This window comes from Pituophis catenifer, unplaced genomic scaffold (genome assembly GCF_029215685.1).
Source record: "Pituophis catenifer annectens isolate HBS135680 unplaced genomic scaffold, rPitCat1.0.hap2 SCAF_6, whole genome shotgun sequence".
NCBI classification, from domain to species: Eukaryota; Metazoa; Chordata; class Lepidosauria; order Squamata; family Colubridae; genus Pituophis; species Pituophis catenifer.
This window is the reverse complement of record NW_027256886.1, coordinates 63,494,376-63,517,504: the sequence shown is the minus strand read 5'-3', so window position 1 is coordinate 63,517,504 and position 23,129 is coordinate 63,494,376. Positions and strand designations below refer to the sequence as shown.

Sequence of the window (23,129 nt, the reverse complement as noted above, 5' to 3'; positions counted from 1 at the left end):
TCCAGAAATCATCCTCCTCGTAACACAATTGTATATAAATATCAGAAAACATTAGGAAAGAAAGGATTTTTTAAAATAGAAACTCACTAATGATGGGAAACTTCATAAATGGGGGGAGGTGGTAAGAATATCTGGATGGAAGACACAGATTTTTGTTTATTTTCTCATCTTTTGGCTACAGAGATTACTAAATTGAAGCTACATTTTTATCCACAGTAGAAAGTGAGTTGACGTGATAAATTAAAATATGCATTCCTCCTGATTTCACCATGTTACCTTCATGAAAGATAAAAAATTATTAATTCTGCAGGAAGAAGGGTATTTTTTTTAAAAAAAGTACTTATACATTGGAATGATGCATTTTTTAAAGGACAGTTAAAAACCCAATATCAGTTTTTTTTTTCCCATCTGAGAAAAAAAGAAAATGTACACATTCTTGAACGGTGAAATCAGTTTCTAAGACATTATGTCAAACTCAATGAATGAAAGGTATGAGATTGTGGCCATCATGTTTGACTTCAGCCTTATTCATGGAACTCCAGAAATTTTCTCACCAGGCAATTCAGTAATCAGACTTGGAGGGGTGGGGGGAGGGGGAGAGGAAGGATCTCCAACTGCTAAAGTCCATGTCATGTTAATTTCATTAATGGTCCAATAAAAGCAATATTCAGGGATCCAATCAACAGCATCCCATTATATATAGGATTTTTCCATAATATTACATTAGCATCATATTGCTGTCCTCAGTTTCTTAGGGTCTGTACCCATTACTAAATAAATATAACAAGAGATCCCTAATCGGATACCCTCTATGTGTTTTGGATTATGTACAACACAATCCATTGCTGGATGGTGCTGATGGGATGTGAAGATCTAATATTTGGAAGGCACCAGGTTGCCTACTGATGGCCTCCAAATATTCAAGTATGCATTCCTTGTAACCCTCAAAAAAAGAGGCAGCTGCTCTAAACCCAAATAGTGAGTTGGGACTCATTTTCTGGCCCCCATCTAACAAGAGATGTGAGTACATATCCATTTCTCACACTTTCTCTTACACACATCCTTTGACGTAGAAAGGGCTATTCCATATATTCCCAGAGTTCCAGAAATAGATTATATCTGGAAAACTGCAATTTAGAAAAGACTGTTTAATATTTGTTGGGACAAGATAGAAAGATGACTGTCATATACTCCCAACAGCCCCATTCAGGACCTTCTGAGATGAGGAATTCTCAACTTCAGAAAAAATCAGAAGAAAAAGTTGGCTGGGAGACCAGAGAAAGAACCAAAGGCCAGTCCATTTTGCTTCTGTCACTCTCCAATTAACGTTATCTTTAATACACGCTACAAAGAAATACACTTTAACAAATGGTCAATGTTGAAAGTATAGTTTTCCAATGTATCACAATACCTAAATGTGCTCTGTAAAACACCACATGCACTTCACTGTTTCCCAGTTGAAGTATGCCAGTTCTACCAAGAGAAATTATCACTCCACTGAAGTTCATTTAAACTTGACACATGTTTTCTGTTAGTGATTTCTTTGTCCTGTCTGTAAGTCATCTCCATGCATTATCCCCATAAACACTGTCACCTAACATTAAACTTTATAAATATTTGGAAGCTAACCATTGGAACAAAGTCTGTATTTATGACTCCATCTTTCCAAACATTAGCAGTTCTTTATGAAAATAATTAACCCTTCAAGGTCCCATGGTTAATCTGTTCTTTCCAATGCTCCAAACAAGGATTAATTTATATTTCAAAAAAATAAAAACAAAAAAAACCCCACCTAGCAAGTATTTTGACATTGTCAAACTACACATACTGTACGACCACAGTTGGGAGCAGAATTTCTGTTGCTAAGTAAGGCAGCTTTTAAGTGAGTGGTACACAATTTCATGATCCTTTTTTGCCATGACTTTGAAGTGAATCACTACAACTCTGAAGTGATTTCTGCAGTTGTTAAGTGAATCTGGCTCTTTCCGCCCCACCCTCGCCCCCCATTGACTTTGCTTCTTGGAAACTGGCTGGGAAAGTCGCAAATGGCAATCACATTATCCTGGGACGCTGTAATTGCCATAAATACATGGTGTTTGCCAAGCAACCTGAATTTTGATCACATGACTGTGGGGGAAGCTGTAACGATTGGGTCAGCACCATTTGTAAATTATTTTTTTCCCCCTCGGTGCCTTTGTAACTGTGAATGGTTGCCAAAAGAATAATCGTAAATCCAGACTACCTATATGTCTTCAGCAAATTTAGCCTTATTAGGATATAGACTGCCACGTGCATGCCTCCCACCGTTCACAGTTCAGCATGACATTGAATATGTTTTTAAAAGGACAGCCCAGGTAGCTGTCCTACATATGTCTCTTAATATTACTCTTGTGGCTATCAAAATAGCTACTTTCCCCTCCAGCTCCAGGTTCAGCATTGCTGTTTACTTATTCAGCATTGCTGGGAATGGCCCAGTATTCAACTTTTTTTTTTAATGATAAGGGGCCACTTGCATGAAGTCATCCAAATGCTGGCTCTCTTCCACACCCAAGGCTAGCAACTCTGTTTTGAGTTGCTGTTTTGGCTTAGAACCGTGATGGCGAACCTATGGCACGGGTGCCAGAGGTGGCATGCAGCGCCCTCTCTGATGGCATGTGAGACGTCACCCCAGTTCAGCTTCACTGAGCATGCGCTCACGCCTCCCGCCGGCCAACTGGTCTTCAGGTCTCTGACGTGCATTTGTGGGGGGCGGGGGCATGTGGTGTGTGTGTGTGTGCAGGGGGTTGGGCACAAACAGGCGGCACGTGCGCATGTGTGGGGGTGGGTGGGAGGCATGCACGGGGCCACGCACACATTGCATTTTGGAGGTTCGTGCGCGCTTTGGGCACTTGGTCCAGAAAAGGTTAGCCATCACTAGCCTAGAAGGTAGGGTATTGCCACTTTGGCCTTTCAGGCTGCTATGCTTGATCCGGGTGCCCGAGGCTCACTGTTGTTGATGCCATCAGCTGCCTTGCCCATCATGGACAGAGAGGTAAGGTTTAGCAAATTTAGAAATTTGTTTCATGTCCTGGAGTAGGGCTGGAGGAAGGCAACCTCTACTCTTGTAAATGTGCCCGCCTGGATTTTAAGTGAGGCTGCGGCATCAGCAGAATTTGGATTTCCTATACATGATACATTTTTCCTGGACCTTTTTCAATTAGCTAATGAAAAAAATTACACGGAGGACCTGTTTTAATGGTTTGGTTTGTGTTATTTTAATATCTTGGAGCCCAGATAGGAATAAGCTGCCTAGAGTAGCCCTATGGAGAGAGAGGTGGCTATTTATTTATTTAGCTGTGTTCTCATTGTGACTCTAGGTGGCTTACAACCAATAAAAACACGATATAGAAATAAAAAATGACAACCCCCCGCCCATCCCTCAGTGACAGCACACAATTAAAATGCAATGCAATGCAATGCAATGCAATGCAATACAATACAATACAATACAATACAATACAATACAATACAATACAATACAATACAATACAATAATGACTTAACAGACAGACAAAAATGCCAAATCCAGTCTGAACATTTGGCTGATTGTGTGACGAATCATAGGTAACCTTTATGTTTTCCTTGCATATACGTGCTAGTCGTTCCCAACTCTAGGGGGCGGTGCTCATCTTCATTTCAAAGCTGAAGAGCCAGTGCTGTCCGAAGACATCTCCGTGGTCATGTGGCCGGCATGACTAAATGCCAAAGGCGCACGGAATGCTGTTACCTTCCCACCAAAGGTGGTCCCTATTTTTCTACTTGCATTTTTTACATGCTTTCGAACTGCTAGGTTGGCAGAAGCTGGGACAAGTAACGGGAGCTTACCCTGTGACAAGGCACTAGGATTCGAACCACTGAACTGTCAACCTTTCAATCGACAAGCTCAGCGACTTAGCCACTGAGCCACCGCTTCCTGTGACGAACCATAATAATGGATAAAAACTATTCTCCTATAAAACTTTTCTTTTCAATCCTTGTGCTTCTCTAGTTTTGCTATTATTCACAATTAAGAGAAATAACTACTGATTGCTTTAGAAAGAAAATGATGGCCTGTATATAAGTTTTAGAAGTACCTAAAGCAACGTTTCTCAACCTCAGGAATTTTAGGATATGTTGACTCCAATTCCCAGAATATCCCAGTCAGCCATATCATGCCAGCATGATGGCTAGGGAATTTTGAGAGTTGAAGTCCCCACATCTTAAAAGTTATTATGGTTGAGAAACACTGACCAAGAAAGACTACATTTTCCCTATCTCTATATTTCTGTTCCACAGATTTTGTAACCTGAAGTTATAAACCTGCTGAGGAGACACTTCCCTTGCACGTTGCTTGCCCACAAAGAAAATGCATTTATTATAATCTAGAAAATACAACTGGGGCTTTTGGTTGTGTGCTTACTTTCTCTAATTGTATATTTAGTTTAATAACTTCCCTAATCTGTCCAACATTGAAGAAGTTGTGTGTTGAAGTGGGAGAATAATTTCTGCAAGGTAACAGTCTTGTTTGGAGAAGAGAGTAACTACCCAAGGCAAATAAATTCAAATGTCTGGAGAACCTAACATTGTTCCACATAATAGATCAAGTAGGATTATTATTGTACTACAATGCTTCCTAAGATTAGGTTGTCAAAAATTGCTAATAATTGAATCACTGTTTTTTTTCCTGATGCTTTCAAAAACTAGAAGCTGCACACAAACCATAGAAATATGCCAGCTGAGTATCAGCTGTTCACCCTAGAGTCTTAAATTAATCTGGACACTTCCTCTTACTCATCTCAGAAACATATTAGAAAGCTATTTGTCATTAAAGGAATACAGTACAAGAAATATGAAAAGTCACTTTATCTGCAGGGCAACTGGTCAAATAAGCTTTAGTAACATTTCCTGTTGAAATGTTAATACAAATGCTGTGATGGGGACATTCGCATGCTACATTGGAGTGGGGGAATTAGAGTGTTGTTGTTTTTTTACTTTATGTATTCCTGCAATAGTTTGAATGGAGTCATTCTTGAATCTCTTTCTCACATTTCCCTGAACCAAGGAATCATTTCTGTAATGGTTCAAATCTCTCCTGTGATTGTTTTGCTCCATTCTCTCTTTTCACAAGTCCTGTTAGACCAGTATTTCCCAACCTTAGCCATTTTAAAATGTGTGGATTTCTGTTGGCTGGGGTATTCTGGGAGTTGAAGTCCACACATATTAAAATGGCTAAGGTTGGGAAACACTGTGTTAGACATTCCACTGAGTCATAAATCTCCTTACATACCTAGGAAAAAAGCCTTACAAACCTTCATATCATGTTACATCATACAATTATTATTTGAATCAGTTCACTTAAGAATAGGGAAGTAGTGAGAAATCAATATATAAGCGTCTGCAATCCAGATTTCTAAATAGTCCTTAACAGGACTGTGGTAATAAAATTCTTGTTTAGATATCAAAAGAAAAGTAAACATTTTAAGGCCACAGTACACAGGAAGTCCTCAACTTCGTTTAGTGACCATTGAAGTTACAGCGGCACTGAAAAAAGTGACTTATGACCATTTTTCAGACTTAGGACTGTTGCAGCATCTCCGTGGTCACATGATCAAAATTTGGATGCTGATGTGTCTGAGTGTCCCAGGGTCATGTAATCACCTTTTGCAACCTTCTGACCAGCAAAGTCATTGGGGAAGCCATATTCACTTAACAATTGTGTTACTAACTTAACAGCTACAGTGATTCGCTTAACAACTATGGCAAAAAAGATTGTATAATGGGGCAAAACTCATTAACAACTGTCTCGCTTAGCAACAGAAATGTTGGGCTCAATTCTGGATGTAAGCCAAGGGCTACCTGTAATTTGTTAGGACAGTTAGTTGGTCTAGTGAGCTAGGAGGAAGGGGTTGAGCTAGGAGGAAGAAAACCTGAGTTGTAGTCTTCCCTTAGCTTAGGCCAATGTTTCTCATTCTCAGGCACTAAGATGTGTAAACTTCAAGTTCCAGAATTTCCCAGACAGCATGCTGGGATGAAATGACTGGCGAGGGTCTTCTGGGAATTGAAGTCCACACATCTTAAAGTTTCCAAGGTTGAGGAACACCATTCTTGGTGGTTAAATAAATATTCATAGATTCCTAAAAAGCAGGGCCAGCTTCTTCTAATAGAACTGTTTATATTCACAGTCAACTAATCATATTCTTTCCCCTCCTTTCCCAGTTTATACTTCCATCCGCATTCCATGGCTACCAAGCCTGCTTAGTTCTTATCAGGCTGCATTTTCTTCATACCCATTTCTTTTCCTTTGGTGTCGTTTCTGTTTTGCAGAACATACTTCTGTAAGGTTTAGGGCCGTGATGGCGAACCTACGGCACGTGTGCCTGAAGTGACATGCGAAGCCATGTCGCCTGGCACGCACGATGTCGCCCATTCCTCTTCCAGGTTTCTGGCACAATCAGCTGGCTTTCGTGCATGCGGCAGTGCTGGAAACTGGAAGAGCTTCAGTTTTCCTGCATGAGCATGTGCGCTGGCCAGCTGATTGTCGTGCATGCATGCCAATAACCTGAAGACTAGCTGGCCGCGTGCATGCACGTGCCAGAAACCGGAAGTTCATTTTCGGGCACACACATGTGCCCTGGGCAGCTCCTCTTCCAGGTTGCGGCCCTGACAAGCATGTGCGCTCCCTTTTCAGCACTCGGTGCTGAAAAGGTTCACTGTCACTGGTTAAGGGTGTTCCTGAACGTGGCTTTCCACCCCCCCCCGTGGTTCCCTTTTAATTAGCTTTGTCAGCACTTCCCCAATTGAATTTATGATACCAGAATTCTCCACCAATAAGAGAATACACAAACCACAGAGGTGCACTGTCTCCACTGAAAGCTTACGGTAATGAATTTATCGAAAAGGACACAACTTCCATATGGCTGCAGCTTTTAGAGTTCCTCCAAATATTGCTGCTATTTTTGTTGTTTTTAATAAGCCACAAGGGAATACATCCATGATTCTTCCAACCCCAACCACATTTTGAATGGCAGCTCTTAAGGTGTCCTTCAAATGCCGATTATGGCCCCCAACTGTGAAAAAATGATAGGGAAGAAAACAGGCTAAAGTTTCTCCGCAATGGCAGATAACTAAATTCCTCCCGCAGAAGAATCCTTGGTAAGGATTGTCTGTTACCAGTATATGCAGTCTAGACTCTTCTACTTCTCCTTCTCCAAAATTTGGGACAGATGATATTCAAAGCAATTATTTCTCAAAGAATCAACAAGGTACCCTGGTGAGATTAAAAGCATTAAAGCACCACCAATGCAACTTTGAAGAATTCCCTAATAAACAATCAAGAAGCTTTAAATGATTTCTCAACTCGTGTTTCAAACCAGGCAAACGCATTGTGTTTTCTGAAACATATAAGATTTCAAAATGAAGAGGAGTCTTTGTTTCATCTCCCCACCACTTTTTAGAAATGAAACCTAAATTATTCTTGAGAAAAGGTTAAGATTTCTTTTTGTTGGGAAAGCTAGAATTTTAGTAACAGTAAAACAGAAATCTGCCATAAATTGTTGAATGGATGCCAGCTCATCACTGTAGTTTTAAAGCAATGGCTCTGAAAGTTCAACTTTTATTAAATACATCCAAATTACGGAATGCTGCAGTGTAAAAAGATTTGCATGCTGTAATTAACAGCATATGTATGAGAAACATGCATAGCTAAACTACTGTAGTTTCACAGTTTTTTGGACCCTGAATAAAACTGAAGAACGTATGTCAAGACAAATACATCAACCTAACAGAGCCATGGAGACCAGACTACAAGTTCTTTGGGTTCCTCTGCTCATAGTCCCAATTTTTCACTTACAACCATTCTATTATCTATTGTTTTAAAGTACCGGTATATAATGCTATATGCAGCAACAGCCATATTACAAAGTATAGGTAGTCCTTGACTTACAACAGTTCATTTAGTGACCATTCAAAGTTACAACAGCACTGGAAAAAAGTGACTTATGATCATTTTTCAAACTTTATGACCATTGCAGCATCCCCATAGTCATGTGAATAAAATTTGGATGTTTGGCAAGTGACTCATATTTATGACGGTTGCAGCATCCCAGGGTCATGTGATCTCGCCTTTTGCATCCTTCTGAGAAGCAAAATCAATGGGAAAGCCAGATTCACTTAACAACTATGGCAAGAAAGGTCATAAAATGGGGGAAGATTCACTTAATAATTTTTTTCTTAGCAACAGAAATTTGGGGCTCATTTGTGGTCATAAGTCAAGGACCACCTGTAGTACAAGAACTAGAGGTATCATCCTTTTCAACAATTTAAGCAATTTAATCATCCTATCATATTTACTTGTATCCATACATGTATTAAAAATGTAAGATCATCATTAACATTTACATCAAGTGTACTGCTTGTATCTATCCGCTGTAACATTTTCCAATACAGGATCAAGAGTAGAGGGCGTTTTCAGTCAGTTCCACCAAGAATAAATTACCAAGAGGAATAAAATCCCAAAGGATAAACAAATTATCCCAGCCTATAAAATTTGTACAATTTTTAAGGAGATAAACCCTCAAATTTATCAAATCAAATTATAATACTAGATATGCGACTAGAAAGAAGAAATGAAAAATTGGGACAGATAACATTTCTAACACCAAATGAAGTTTACTTTGCCAAAGGTTCCTATGGGAAAATAAATTGTGCAGTTCCCGTGGGAATTTTAGGTTTCCAAATTTAGGTTACTTGCTGCAATAACATAAAGAAAGCAGGTTTGCAAAGTCATGGGAGGGGAAATATTTGTTGCTATCTTGAATCACAACCCTGCTGAAATTGTACGGCTAAGACCACACTTTAAAAAGAGTATATAAGACTCCCAAGGGTTCTTGACCAGATGCAACAAATGTGAGTTATTTCAAATCTTCACCAGGGACACATGGAGCTGAAATATGAATATTGGGAGAATATGAGAAGATGCACCCAATGCTTTTCTTTTCACTAACTAGAGAAGCTCTGGAAACTGGCAGTTTCTCCATGAACTGGATAATTCCTATCCCTCACAGCAAGGGTACAAAATTCAGAAGTTATTATCCAAAACATATGGAATGTCTCAACATGGAGAAAACTGTTCTAGAGATTTCTCCATGATGGCATAGTTCAACCTGGCGGTACTATTCAAACATAGATGCTTCCATTTGTCTTCTGAGATATTTCATAGCTCCCTTTCAGAATGGTGTAGGCCAGGGGTCTGCAACCTTAAACACTCAAAGAGCCATTTGGACCCGTTTCCCACAGAAAAGAAAACACCGGGAGCCACAAAGTCCTTCCCATGCCCGACTATTTCTTGAGCGGCCACAAAAGTAGCATATGTAGTTGAATTAAATGTTCTGTTTTCTTCTGAAACTTTTCTTTTCTTGGATTTATCCATCGTTGGCCTGCCAGGGGTTGAAAAGCTCAATAAATCGTGTGTCGGTGAGTGTCGCACATTGGCAGTTGTGATACATATTTTGAATGACAGGGAGCCGCAGCAGAGGGGTGAAAGAGCCCCTCTGGGAGCGAACTATATGAACTGGCTTACAGTTACTGTGGTTAGTTTAAATGTTTTTTTTTAAATGTATTTTTTACTTAATTAAAAAGGCAAGATGTTTCTATATAACTCTACATCCTTGTTGAGTTCATGTGGGAAAGTGATATTTGCTGTAGGAAGCCCAATGGAGTCACAAGTAACATAATAACTCCACCCACCCCTGGGCAAAGGAAAGGACTCCTATTCCATCCTATTGATTAACAAGGTGCTGTGGAGACTTCCCTAAATCAGTGAAAAGGGAGGTACTTAGTGAAACTGGCTGGAGTGGACTGCATCACTCCAGAGGCCTCTGCAATGGTCAAAGGGGATGTCCTACTTTGGTAATGTGGCAGGCTGAGTTTTCAGGTCACAAGAAGGGCAATGAATATCACAGCTAGGGATGTGGAATGGAAGCTGCTGAGAAGGGCGAGACCTATGGAAGGTATACGAAAATGTGAAAGCAGGAAGGAATGGAAAACTAATTCCAATATTTCAATGATAAGAATGAACTGCAGTCAGCCTGCTTCCCACGCATACAGGAAGAGCTTAGATGTTATGATTAGCCCCAGTTGAATTTTACATCCCTTATGATTAACTTATTACCACAATAGATAACATTAGTGTGTATGCATGTATGTATGTTGCTTGTGGATATTAGTTGTAGTGTTAGGTTATTTATTATTACATATAACATTTGTTTAGCAATACACTGAGGTAAAGGTTTCCCCTGTCCAATTATTTCTGATTTTAGAGGGGATGCTCATTTCTGTTTCTTAGCCAAGGGAGCCAGCGTTGTCCAAAAACATTTCTGTGGTAATTCGGCCATTATGGCTATATTCTGAGACACATGGAATGCTGTTATTTCCCCACCAAAGTGGTACCCATTTATCTACTCGCATTTGCATGCTTTCGAACTGCTATATGGGCAGGAGCTGGGGTAAGTAATGGGCATTCTCTCTATTGTGTGGTGCTCGGGTTTCAAACCCAGGCTGTCAGCTTTCCAACTGACAAGCTCAGTCTCTTTAACCGCTGAGTCATCGTGCCCCCTAGTTAACTATACATTATTATACAGCATATCCCTAGTATATTGTTATTGGCTAACCATAGTTAATTTGTTGAAACAAAGCCACCTGCTCAGAGTATTTGGTTTAATTTTAATTTAGTTCACTTCAAGCAAATCAAAATTAGGATTAAACATAGTTAGCTATATTTGAAACAGGATAAATAGTTTAAAATAAAATTCAAAGCTTCACTCAGCAATTTGCTGCTCTATCTGAGTCAATGAGAGGGAAGCAAAAAGTGTAAGTTGAAAGTTTGCTGCAAAGCATTCCAATCAGAACAAGCCATTGATTTTCTCATGGCTTCTGAACCTACTCATTGTATCTGGGAAAATGTCGGATAGATGGGGGCACTCTCCAGGTCCCTTCCCTTAAATGTTGCCATCCAGTGGGACCTCAGAGATGTGTCTTTTCTGTGGCTGCCCAAACCTTTTGAAACAGCCTCCCCCTAAGATTCAAATTCCCACAATATTTGGGGGGAGCTGTGAAGATCTGGCTCTTCAAGCACAAATTGAGCTAGGATAGAAGCGAGTCCACCAAATACAAATGGAAATGTTAGATTGGTGGGATGTTATGGTACTTTGATAGGCTATATGATATTTTGAATTTATTTTTTCCCACCTTTATCATTTTTATAAATAACTCAAGATGGTGAAGTTACATTAACACTTTCCTCCACCTTTCTATTTTCCCCACAACAATCCTGTGAGGTAAGTTGGGCTGAGAGAAAGTAATTGGCCCAACCAGTTTCCAGGACTAGAACTCGCAGTCTCCCAGTTTCTAGCCTGATGCCTTAACCACTAAATGAATTGTAAGTCACTTAGAATATCATGTATAAGATAGGTAGTCATATATGTTTTCTAAATAATAGAGTGAATGTGGTTTCAAGGAATCTGATAGTTGCAATAATACCCAAAAGATGAAACTTGCAGCATGCTCTCATCTTCAAAAGAACTGGTCAATTTAATATGGCTGCCCATCCACTCAAATTCACCACTGATCTTAAATATGTTGGACAAAATCACATGGTCAATTTATCTGTATTTGTTTATGATTGGATTACACATTTTCAATCTGCGAACACAAATTCATTCAGTGAGACTGTTTCCAGAAGGAAGAGGCCAAAAAGAAAAGGCCAACTTTCATGCTAGAAACCATCCCATTTATACCTGATAATGCCTGTATAACACATTTCTGCCACAGTCACAGAACTGTGAAAAAATGATGACCCTGCCAGCCAGCTACAGACCCAAAAAATTCAGTCAAACAGTTCAGTCATGTATTGTTTCCTTAGTGTGTATCTCTTCAATTTTCTTAGAAGTAAAAATGTTAGATAAATATTACTGTTTAAATATGAAGCCCACATATAATACTGCATATACTTCTACGGAGAGTAATCCAGAAAAATCCTGCATTTATAGGTTACATAATTACTTTTAAAACGCCATGACAGCGCTCTCTCAGCTAAATGTTTGTTTTATTAAATTAAATTTGTAAATGCAAAAGCAACAGTGCTTTCTGCCTGCCCACTTTTAAAATAAACCTTAAAATGCTCCCAAATCTTCCTCACACCAATTAATGTCATCCAATACATCATGAACACCAGACTGACTAGAGATAACAGGATTTTCCATCAGGCAGACACAAAATAAGAGTTGACTGAACTCAGCTGCATTTTCCTTAAGGAAAATTACAATATATGATCAAACCAAACTTGAAAGAAAATAGCTAGAACCTCCTGAAATGCAAGTCTATAAACTGAGATTCCTTTCATAACCTTTGCTGCACCTAGCTAGATCTGTCCATTAAATGAAGGACACAGCATGAGAAATAACAAGTGGGAACAGAATACTGGAAAGTATTTAGTTTAGGTTGATCTCCCTATTGTGACATGAGGATGTGCTGCCTGGAAAAATGATTCAATTCCACCTTAATTGTTTTCCTTTTAAAAGGCATATGGGGGTATCAGCTACTCCTAAAACTTATACTACTATATGTAGCACACCAACCATGACAATGCATAAATATTATTCTGGGCAAAAATACGGAATATATTGAAGATGTATTTTTCATTATGATTAAAAATGTACCATAATTATGTACATGCAAACCAGTGGTGGGTTGCCCCAGTTTGGACCAGTTCGCAAGAACCGATAGTAAAACCGGTGAGAGGCTCCGCCCACTGACCCAGACGTCATCAAAGTTGATCTGCGCAAGAGTTCGTGCACGGGCGCAATGCAAACCGATAGTAAAGGTAAGTAGAACCCGCACCTGATGCAAACACATCAGAATGTTTCTTCTTTTCGTATTAACATTAGTATTTATTCCTGATGTATTTTCCTTTGTCATTTTGAACATAATATAAAACACACAAACATACATACAGACACATATACACACACACTCTCTCTCCCAAGCAATTTCTCTATTTTCATTCCCTTTAGTTCTTGGTTTATTGTCTTGATGGTTTGTTTGTTTTTTTACTATTAGTAAAAAGCAAGTAACAACAAAAACCATTCACAGATCAAACAGAATTAAGTTAGAGAAATTCCCCTTAACTATCTTTTCATTTTATCTGAAGTCCATTTGAAATTACTAGTGTAGGTCTTTTGTTTCCACTATGACTAAAATTTAACATTTTGGTAACTTGGACACCCAATAGAAAGAAGGGAACATACTTAGCATTCAAAAGAAAAACAATGAACCTGTTACAACAATCTATTGGTAAACTCCAAATCAATCAAACAACTTTGAAAGAATTCACGCCTCCCCAAAGTTTTCACTCTATGTAATATTACTGTAAGTTTTGTGTGGAAATTGAAATCCTGTATCAAATGATGAGTTGAAATATTGTGATATCAAACTGAAATGGGAAAACTGAGGTTTAAATTTTTAAAAGTTTCATTGATAATCTGGAGTCATCCACAATGGATCGTTTTACTCTCTCTCAGGTCTATGACATGACAATAAAGGAAAAATGCCCTTCATTCCATACATTACAAGATCTTTCAAGGCAGAACAGGTTAAATGTGTAAGCAATAAATAGCAGAGAAAGGAGTCCCACAGTTGAAGTTTCAACACTAAACAAACAGTAACTCTCCCTCCCTTAGTCTGTTCCAAAGAACTAAACATTGCTCTAATTATAGATGGAACAAAGACTAAAAATAGCTGCAACATAACATAAATTTTAGCTATAAATCTCTAACCCTTTGATCCTTGCCATTTGATTTTCCCCTAGATTCGCTGGTGTGATAAAATAAAGAAGTCTTATATTTCCAAATCCATTTAGAAGGAACTGAAAAAGATGGATGGTGGAGAGGAAAGAACAGTGTAGTGGCAATTCAAAATACTTATAAAGAGTCCTTGGTGCTCTTTGAGCTTGGTTGTTTGCTTGCACATTTCATTACTCAACTAGGTATCTTCAGTGCTAGTGAATGTGGGATTTGCTCTCTGTTTTTATGTAGTATCTTGCCCTGCCAGTAAGGGTGTGTGTGTGTTATCTTAGGTAGTTCCTTGATTGAGGTATTGTTTTCTGCTTGATAATTTATCTGGTGTTAATCCCTGCTTATTTGGGCACTGACTGCTGGAGAGGATGTTTTTTGGGGTCTTTTGTTTCCTTTTTAGTTGTATTGTCTCTTTTAAATGGTGTGTAAATGTTGTTTATCTCTGTCTGTATATCAGTGGCTGATTTGTCTGAATGCCAAGCTTCCAGTAATTCCCTAAAATTTTTGGATTTAGCTTGGTCCAGGATGTTCAGTTTCTCACTCCACTACTTTTCATCAAACACTGTTCTTTTGTGATTTGACATTTCCTAGTTAAGTGTTGAAAATTCTCTTGATCAACTTGTCCAATTTCTATATTGGGTTGCTGATTCCTGGGATCTAGATTTCTTTTACCAGAGGTAATTATTTGGCTTTTGGTATGTATTGTGTTGTGTCCATGATAAATGTGGTTCAGCCTTTATTATAATCTAATTTTTTAATCTAATCTCAACGATCTTATTTTTCTGTGATACTGAAATATTCCAAATACTGTTTTCACTATACAAATCTATTTTTCAACTGCTAAAAGCAGCTTTTTCTTAGAATACATGTTTCAATAAGAGGGACTACATATAAACAAAATATTTTAATAACTGGTATTTCTAAATATTTGTCTAGTTTCTTTTTCCACTTAACATGAGAAAACCACAAAAACAGAAGCCTGGGCAAAAAGAAGAAATGTTAAACCAGAGGTGTGCACTGTTGGTTTGAGTGTCACATCAGGTTTTGTATAGCATGTGAGAGCCGTACTACAAAACAAGGTAGGACAGGGCCTATTTTGAATAAAACAGATGTCTTAAGCATCTAAAAAGATTAAGGGACTCCTTTTGCCTCTTAAAATCCTCCCATTCTGCCTATAATTTAAAAAAGCCTCCAAAAGTTTTGGCTCCACTTATTCTAAAGCCTTTCTGTACTGATGTACTTCTGTACTGCTGTTTTAAACTTGACTGAATAAAATTGCCGTTCCGGGACTGCCAAGGACCAAGCCTCTTAACATGTTAACAAGGAAGACTCCAGTAATGCCTACGTGGGAAAGTTGTTTGAAAACCTATAAACCCAACCTTCAGATCCAGCAGGACTTAAATATTTTTTTAAAGAGGGACAAATTAATCTCTTCTCAGAATCAGGACTGATTCACCAACAAAATCCCCAAACAAACCCCAAATTTCCTTCTAAAGTTCAGGCATTTCTAAAGAAATGGATATTTCAGTTCTTTGCAATGACTCATGGCATCTTTAAAGCTGAGAACTTTATTTTACTACAAGTATAGGTGGATTAGAGGCCATTGTATCAGAAAACCCAGGAGTTTTGCTCTTATAAATTTCTTAGCCTTAAAAGTATATTATCACCCACTCCATCATTCCTCTTCCAAAATTATTTTCAAGGAAAGAACGGTCACAGAATATTGCAAATTAAATGCAAGTAAGAAGAAAAACCATTTATAAAGACTAAAACTCATTTAGGTTTGTAATAGTTATACAATCATCGTTCAGTAAAATCTTTAATGCACGTGAGGGGACTAATAAACAGTCAGAATAGAATAGAATAGAATAGAATAGAATAGAATAGAAGAGAAGAGAAGAGAAGAGAAGAGAAGAGAAGAGAAGAGAAGAGAATTTTTATTGGCCAAGTGTGATTGGACACACAAGGAATTTGTCTTTGGTGCATATGTTCTCAGTGTATATAAAAAGACAAGATACATTTGTCAAGAATCATAAGGTACAACATTTAATGATAGTCATAAGATACAAATAAGCAATCAAATCATACTAGGAAACAATCAATATAAATCCTAAGGATCCAAGCAAAAAAGTTAGTCATGCAGTCATAACTGGGAGGAGATGGGTGATAGGAACGATGAGAAGACTAATAGTAATAGTAATGCAGACTTAGTGAATAGTTTGACAGTGTTGAGGGAATTATTTGTTTAGCAGAGTGTGAACTCTGTGTCTTCTAAACAATTTAATACTAGGATTTCAAGAACAATGGAAAAGCAAACCCCTAACCAAATATTTAACATATTCACTGAAAGCCTATACTCAATTTAAGGCAGTTTGTCCCAAAAAGAAATATATAAAACACTTGGTTCTCCATTGGACTATGCCAAATATCATTCAAGCTTGCTATTCAGGAGGAAAGGGCAATCAATAGTATGTTTCTGAATGCCAAATCAGTTCAATATATCTCAAACCAAATCAGTGAATTTTGCACATCAGTAATGCTGCCTGGCAAATGGAATAACCATCTCCTCCCCCCCCACCCCCCGCATGATATGGACAGCAATTGCCGGCATTTTTGAAGATGGTTTTTCTTCCAGGACTGAGGCCAGATTGCTGTCTAAGACAGCTCACTCATAAGTGTATATGAAATAATTTTGCATGATCCGTGATTTTCTTGTGGGACAACTTTTATTTGTGTTGGAGTAATGTTTTTTACTCTGTTTGTCTTCCAAAGTTTCACTGGCTACACTGGCTAAATAGGGGGGTGTATAGATTTAATTAATTGATAATTTTAAAAACATACCTGCCAGAAGCCATAATTCTAATAGAAAATTAGCAAGCAATGAATAAATGGAGTTGAACTAATACATGCTAATTAAATTTAATTGCCCCCATATGGTGTCCCATGTGTAAAATTGAATTTACAACTATCTGCATATATTACCTTTACACAAAGAGCTCTGGCCTACAGAAAGACACAAATACAGGCTCTTCTCTCTTTCCAGGAGAAACAACAAAAGGAGAATAAAATAAAATGGCAATGGGAGTGAAGGAAAGTGAAAGAAAACAAAAAGAAAGGACAGAATTAAAGAGATAAGACGAGAGCCAAAACAAACTGTAAAGAATATTGCACAAAATACATCAAATATCCTACCACCATCAATTGGGTAACCATTCTATTGTCATCATTATTTTGCCTCCTTGCATCCACCATGAGGATAAATCAAAAGAAGCTAAAAATGATTATTTGCAATTCAACAACTGATTTGATTCCAAAAATCAGATTCAAGTTAATGTAAACTAAACCAGAATTTATAGGGGGAAGGGAGGGGAAGTTTGCAAATGTACAGTTTGCAAATGTAAACATTAGTTTACTCACACCCATCGAAGCATTTCGTTTTTAAACCCAAGGGCTTAACTTTGTTTCAATGACTAATGTATAATGATTTCCCTTCTCAAATAATAAGAAATAATAAGCAAGGAAATTTATCTGCTAAACTAGTTTAGTTTATAAATGTCAAGCCTCATTGTTCACCATGTAGAAACTATTCATATTTCTTTTCACAGGTTAACACTTTTAATTATTGTCCCAATTCTAATTTTTTTACTTCTCAGTCTCCAGCCCTATTCTGCCAGCAACAAACTGAAAAAATAGGTCTTCTCCCCTGCCCTCCATTAAATACAATATTTTAGATGACATATGTTTCAAGAAGAAATAAATCTCACTGAAGAAGAAATAAAGCTCACTGAATAAATGTGCATAATGACATATTCTGTGCACATCTACTCAGGAACTTACTCATGATTATTCCCATTCCCAAGCAATTAATAAATCACACATTCAGTGAAAGTAGCTTTTGGTGCAAAAAATCTCTGCAACTACTAGAGAACCACTGAGGAATAGCTCTTAAGTATAACCAGAAGGGAATGTATATTTAGCAGCATTCATATTAGGTTACAACAATCCAGAAATCATAGTTTTGGGAACAGTACGTTCTTAGGCCGCAAAACTTTAGTCTATTTGCAGGCCCCGCTTTAAAAATGCAGCACCCTGCATGCAGCCAGTCATATTTCACTTTTGTTGTCAAGACTACTTCATTCTCAAACATGCACTGTTTGTTTAGAATCCCTTGCTTGGCAGTTTGTGAGGTTAAAACAGGCTTAGTACTGCAGAAACTGACTACTGATAAGCCTTACATCAAACTTAGGCCCCATCACTAGAGCTGTGGCTACAGTCGTTCTCAATCCAATATTCCCTAAACTGGGAAGGGGGAAAAATGTTTCATTTCTAAATTCAGCCACACTCCAGTTGTATTTATTCACTGCAAATATATATAAAGCATTTTATCCCATATCATGCTCAATGATGAGTCTCACACTTCTCTGGTTTCCCTATAATTGTGCAGTCTGTTTTACAAGTGGCAGAAAGTCTCAGGATAGAATTTTTAAAATGAATTCTATTCCACAAAAACGCTATTCCCTGAAAGGTGTCTAACTACCTGACATTTATATTACTTACTATGCATGACGTTGTCCCATTCTGGGTTGTTTACTACACCCTGTTGGAAATAAGATATGGGTTCTTAATCCAACGAGCAATGGTTGTCCCATGTTCATGTTATTTCCACGATTGTTTACTGGAATATTTTAAAAAACGATTTATAGCTTTTCCTGAACTAATAAAAGTCACACATGTATTCTTTTTCTTAACACTTCTCAGATTTCAATGCTACAATAAAGGCTTAAAACTTGTTAAATTGTGTACTACTGAGATAAAAGGGAGCATTTTAAAAGAGGGGACACTATTGCAAAATGTCATGGAATTCTAATCTCGCTGGCTGTAGCACAGATCTTCATTGCAATCTAATTTGCAATCACAGGCAAATTTCTTTGGCCTTGGATAACCACAACCAAAGTCCAGTCATATCTCTGCTTCATACTCTAGCGGCAACAGAGATGGGAAGCAATTAAATAATTCTGATTTCTCCCCCCCCCTCCCCCCCAAACTCTGTTGATGCCTGCAAGAACAGAAATGCCATGGACCACTGAGGCTGTTATTTGCTGCTCTGTCAATGTAGAGGAAGAGAAACTTGCCACGGCAAGTAGCAAGCGAAATGGGCAATGGGTTTGAGAGAACTTAGAAATTTGGGTCCCACTGTGGACAGAAGCTGCTTCTTTGACCACATATAACAATCAAGCAGTGATTCAGGCAATGCCTGGAACAAGTTCTGACAGAATTTCAGCCTTGCCTGTGCAGATTTGATGGTTTTCATGCAGAATACAAAAAGCCCACGCTGTCAGAAACAGTTTTTAAATTCATTGAGCAGATAATAAAAGTTTTTGGTTTCACCTCAATATAGTACAGGTAGTCCTCGACTTACGACCACAATTGAGCCCAAGATTTCTGTTGCTAAGCAAGACATTTGTTAAGTGAGTTTTGCCCCGTTTTTTTCTTGCCACAGTTGTTAAGTGAACCACTGCAATTATTAAATTAGTAACAGAGTTGTTAAGTGAATATGGCTTCGCCATTGACTTTGCTTGTCAGAAGGTTGCAAAAGGTGATCACATGAGTCCAGGACACTGCAAATGTCATAAATATGAGTCAGTTTCCAAGTGTCCGAATTTTGATCATGTGACCATGGGGATGCTGCAACAGTCATAAGTGTGAAAAATGGTCATGTCACTTTTTTCAGGGCTGTTGTAACTTTGAACAGTCACTAAGTGAACTGTTGTTAAGTCGAGAACTACCTGTATAATCATTCATAGGTGGTACAAATAAATTCATTTACTATTTTAAGGATCCAAGGCACCACAGAATTGGAAAGTCTTGATCTATAGTAAAATAGATGTATTCTTTGTATTTATGGAGATCTTTGTGTCTGTTCCCAAACACATTGAAATGGGGGTGGAACATAAAGAGAGAGCAAATATATCATACATTCCTTAGCATAATCCAGTTCTGCCTTCTGCTCATGTATACACATGCACATAATAAACTTTCACCAATACCCTTCATGTGTAGTTATCAACACTCTAAGTAACTAGTCAAAGTGATTTTCTGACTTACTTTTTCAAATAGAAGTGCTCAGAATGAAATCTTATTTCTATCCTGAAACTAGAAAACTTTTTTCACATTTGCATTTTTTTAAAAAAATCAGTGTAGTCTTCTTTCAAACAAAAGCTGACCTATTTAAGATATGTGAAATTTTATTATCAGAAAACATTTTAAAGACAATATAACATAACAAGCCTAGAAAGAGCCATCCCTTTAAAGGGCAAAATCAGTATTTTTAAAGGTACAGGTTATGTTCACAACCCCTCTCACTCCTTGCATAATCAGACATGCAAAAATCTGCGCAAGCTTTCTTAACAAAACAACAGGAGGCTGTTCCATGGTTACCCCAATGCCTATTTATTTACATAGAACTGATTCATAGTGTACACATGATTGCAGGTGGGTCATCTCAGGTCTAATTCTTAAAATGTAACTTTTTTTTCTAGTGAGGAAATTCACCTAGGTTTTCTCTAAGAACTTATCATTAGGACCGCAGGGAAGGGGGCTTTCCCTCGTAATACAAGATGCGATTGTGGGAACCAGATCCACCCATAAGGTGAGATGCAAAGCACAAAAAGCTTCTTTCCATACTTTATACAGGTAGTCCTCATCTTATGACCACAGTCAAGGCCAAAACTTCTGTTGCTGAGCGAGACAATTGTTATGCAAGTTTTTCCTCCATTTTACAACCTTTCTCACCACTGTTGTTAAGTGAATCACTGCAGTTAAGTTAGGAACGCAGCTGTTAAATGAACTGAGCTTCCCCATTAATGGACTTGGCTTGTCAAAGGGTCGCAAAAGGTGATTTTACACAACCCCAGGACACTCTATGAGTCAAGTTGCCAAGCGTCTGAAATCTGATCACATGCCGGGGATGCTGCCATGGTTTTAAGTGTGAAAAATGGTCAGAGGTCACTTTTTTCGGTGCCCTCGTAACTTCAGTCACTACATGAACTGCCGTAAGTCGAGGACTACCCCTACAAGTATGAGAGGGCGGCCTCTCTTCCGGACATTCTTATAAAAATAGTAATCATAAATACGCCAAATCCAGTCTAAACACCTGGCTGATTGGGTGACAAAAAGATTCAGTCAGGAAAGATGGGTATTGAGAGGAGAAGCCCCGGGACCATCCCAGAGAGCACGATTCCCAAGGAAGCCGGGCTGGACGGACGGGCTGGCTGGAGCTGCCCTCTCGTCAGCCCGTTTCCACGACGGCGGCTTCCCGCCAAGAGAGGCAAAGGGGCGAGCAGGTGGAGAGCGCTCCGCGCGCCTTCCGCCTCCCTGAGCTGGGCGGCCCAGAGGGAATCCCCGTTCTGACGCGCGAGGCGTCGCCGCTGGCGACAATCCCCAGAACTGAGATTACGCGCCAAGTTTACTAGCCCAGCCGGAATGCGGCGGGGGGAGGGGGAGGGGAGGGAGACTGGGGAGGGCAGGGCTCCTCGCACGTCGTCCTCCCCAAGCGAGAGGAAGCGCGGGGGGCGCTAGGACCGGGGGAAACCCACTCAGGCGTGCACCGACTGACCGACCTCCTCCTCCTCCTCCACCACCGCCGCCTCTTCCGAGCCACCAAGGAAGTCGGCTGCTGCGGTCATGATCGCCGACCAGTCCGGCAGGGATGCGGACGGGGGATCGCTCCCTTGGCAAGCCTCGGCCGGACCTTCCGTAACCCCAGATCACCCGATTCTCTCTTCCCCGGGGAACAGGGCAGGCCCGCCCGCTCCCCCTTCCGAGCGTGCTGCTGCTGGCCAAGCTGCAATCCCCTCCAACCCCCCCCCCCCATTTTAACTTGATTATTGCAGAGAGAAAAGCAAAAAAAAGAAAGAAAAGGGGGGGTTAAACGTAGCCCCCTCTCCAACCCCAATTACTTACATCATCGAACAAGGATCCGACGTTGGCTGTAACTAACAAGATCCCGGTGTTTGCGACAGCCCCTTTCATCGCCATGATAATTGGCCAAAAATAGTTCTGGGGGTGTGTATGTGTGTTTGTGTGTATAATATAATTGAAAGAGGCGATTGCGGCGCCTCGAAAAACTGCAAAATCTCCCGGCGAAGAAGGCTCCGGGGGCAAAAGGAGAAGCGCGATCGGGAGTTCAAGGGAAGTTCAGCGGCGGGCTCGGGAGTCTTAGGCGGCCAAATGGAGTTTTCCTTTCCCCTCTTTTTTCCCCCTTCTTCTCCGGGCGTCTCCCGCTCACGGGTTTCGCGATCTGCGGTGCCCCCAAAGGAGGGAAGGGACCTCCGAAGTCTCCCACCGGGGGCAACGATGCAAGCATCAGTGCTGAGCCCCCGGGCTCATGGTTGCTTGCCGCCTCTTCTTCCCCCCTCTACGCGGCTTTCTTCCCCGGGGCAGGATGAGACTTCGCGCTTAGATTTTCACCTTCGCAGCCATTAGGTTCCTGTTTGGGAAGTTCCTCCTGCTGCTGCTGCCGCCGCCGCCGCCGCCGCTAGCGGTGGCTAGATCCTGGTGCATGGCAAGGAGGAAAAGCGAAAGGGGGGTTTGGGGTGGTGGTGAACGAATTCAGCGAAAACTCTCAGCCGCGGGAAAGGGAGGGCGCTCCAGAGGCGGCTTCCAGCGTCCTTGGTTGCGGAGCGGAGCGGGCCGAACAACCCCAAGCCAATCCCTTCGGCAGGAGAGCCACCCGCCTCCTCTCCGACTTCCCCGCATCTGCCTGAAATAACAGAAAGAGGGGCGAGCGGCACCGCCACTAGATCGCTGCACTCCCCTGACGTCACGAGCCTGACACGCTTCGTCTTAAAAGGGCAACGCCGCCCCGCTCCGAGAGTCCCGCGGGGTGGAGGGGGGGGGCGGAAACGGGACTCAGCCCGGCCAGCCTTCCAGCCTGGTTTCTTGAAGAAAAGAGCCGAGGGAGATGGCCGCAACGTGCCTGGAAGGGGTGGAGTGGGGGGTGGGATGTGATAAGGGAGGGGGGTCAGTTTGCCCGGCGGAAAAATACAGATTTTTATTTTATTTTATTTATTTTGCAAAGGCTGGCTTGGGTAGCGCGCGCCCCGGGAATCGTCGAATTGCGCAACGGGCGAGGATATGAAACTGGCATTTGCAACGGAGTCTTGAATCGCGCAACACGCTTGACAATTGCTATGTACCCACCGTGTGTTTTCATAGATAGAACGTGCTATAAATTAACTTCCGGTCTCCTTAGACAATAGGTGT

At 40.1% G+C, this 23,129-nt stretch overlaps 1 protein-coding gene across 4 annotated transcripts in view; it reads right to left on the bottom strand.

Moving 5' to 3' along the window:
* The window catches only part of INPP5A (inositol polyphosphate-5-phosphatase A), a 283,547-nt gene extending 260,936 nt beyond the window's left edge, over positions 1-22,611 (bottom strand). For all 4 annotated transcript variants that reach the window (XR_011600509.1, XM_070945903.1, XM_070945902.1 and 1 more), the window contains exon 1: positions 21,828-22,611. Coding sequence is in view for 3 of the 4 variants with exons in the window: in XM_070945903.1 (XP_070802004.1) it covers positions 21,828-21,902 (75 nt within the window). In the remaining variant the exon portion in view is untranslated. The remainder of the gene's footprint in view (positions 1-21,827) is intronic.
* Between the last annotated feature and the right edge of the window lie 518 nt (positions 22,612-23,129).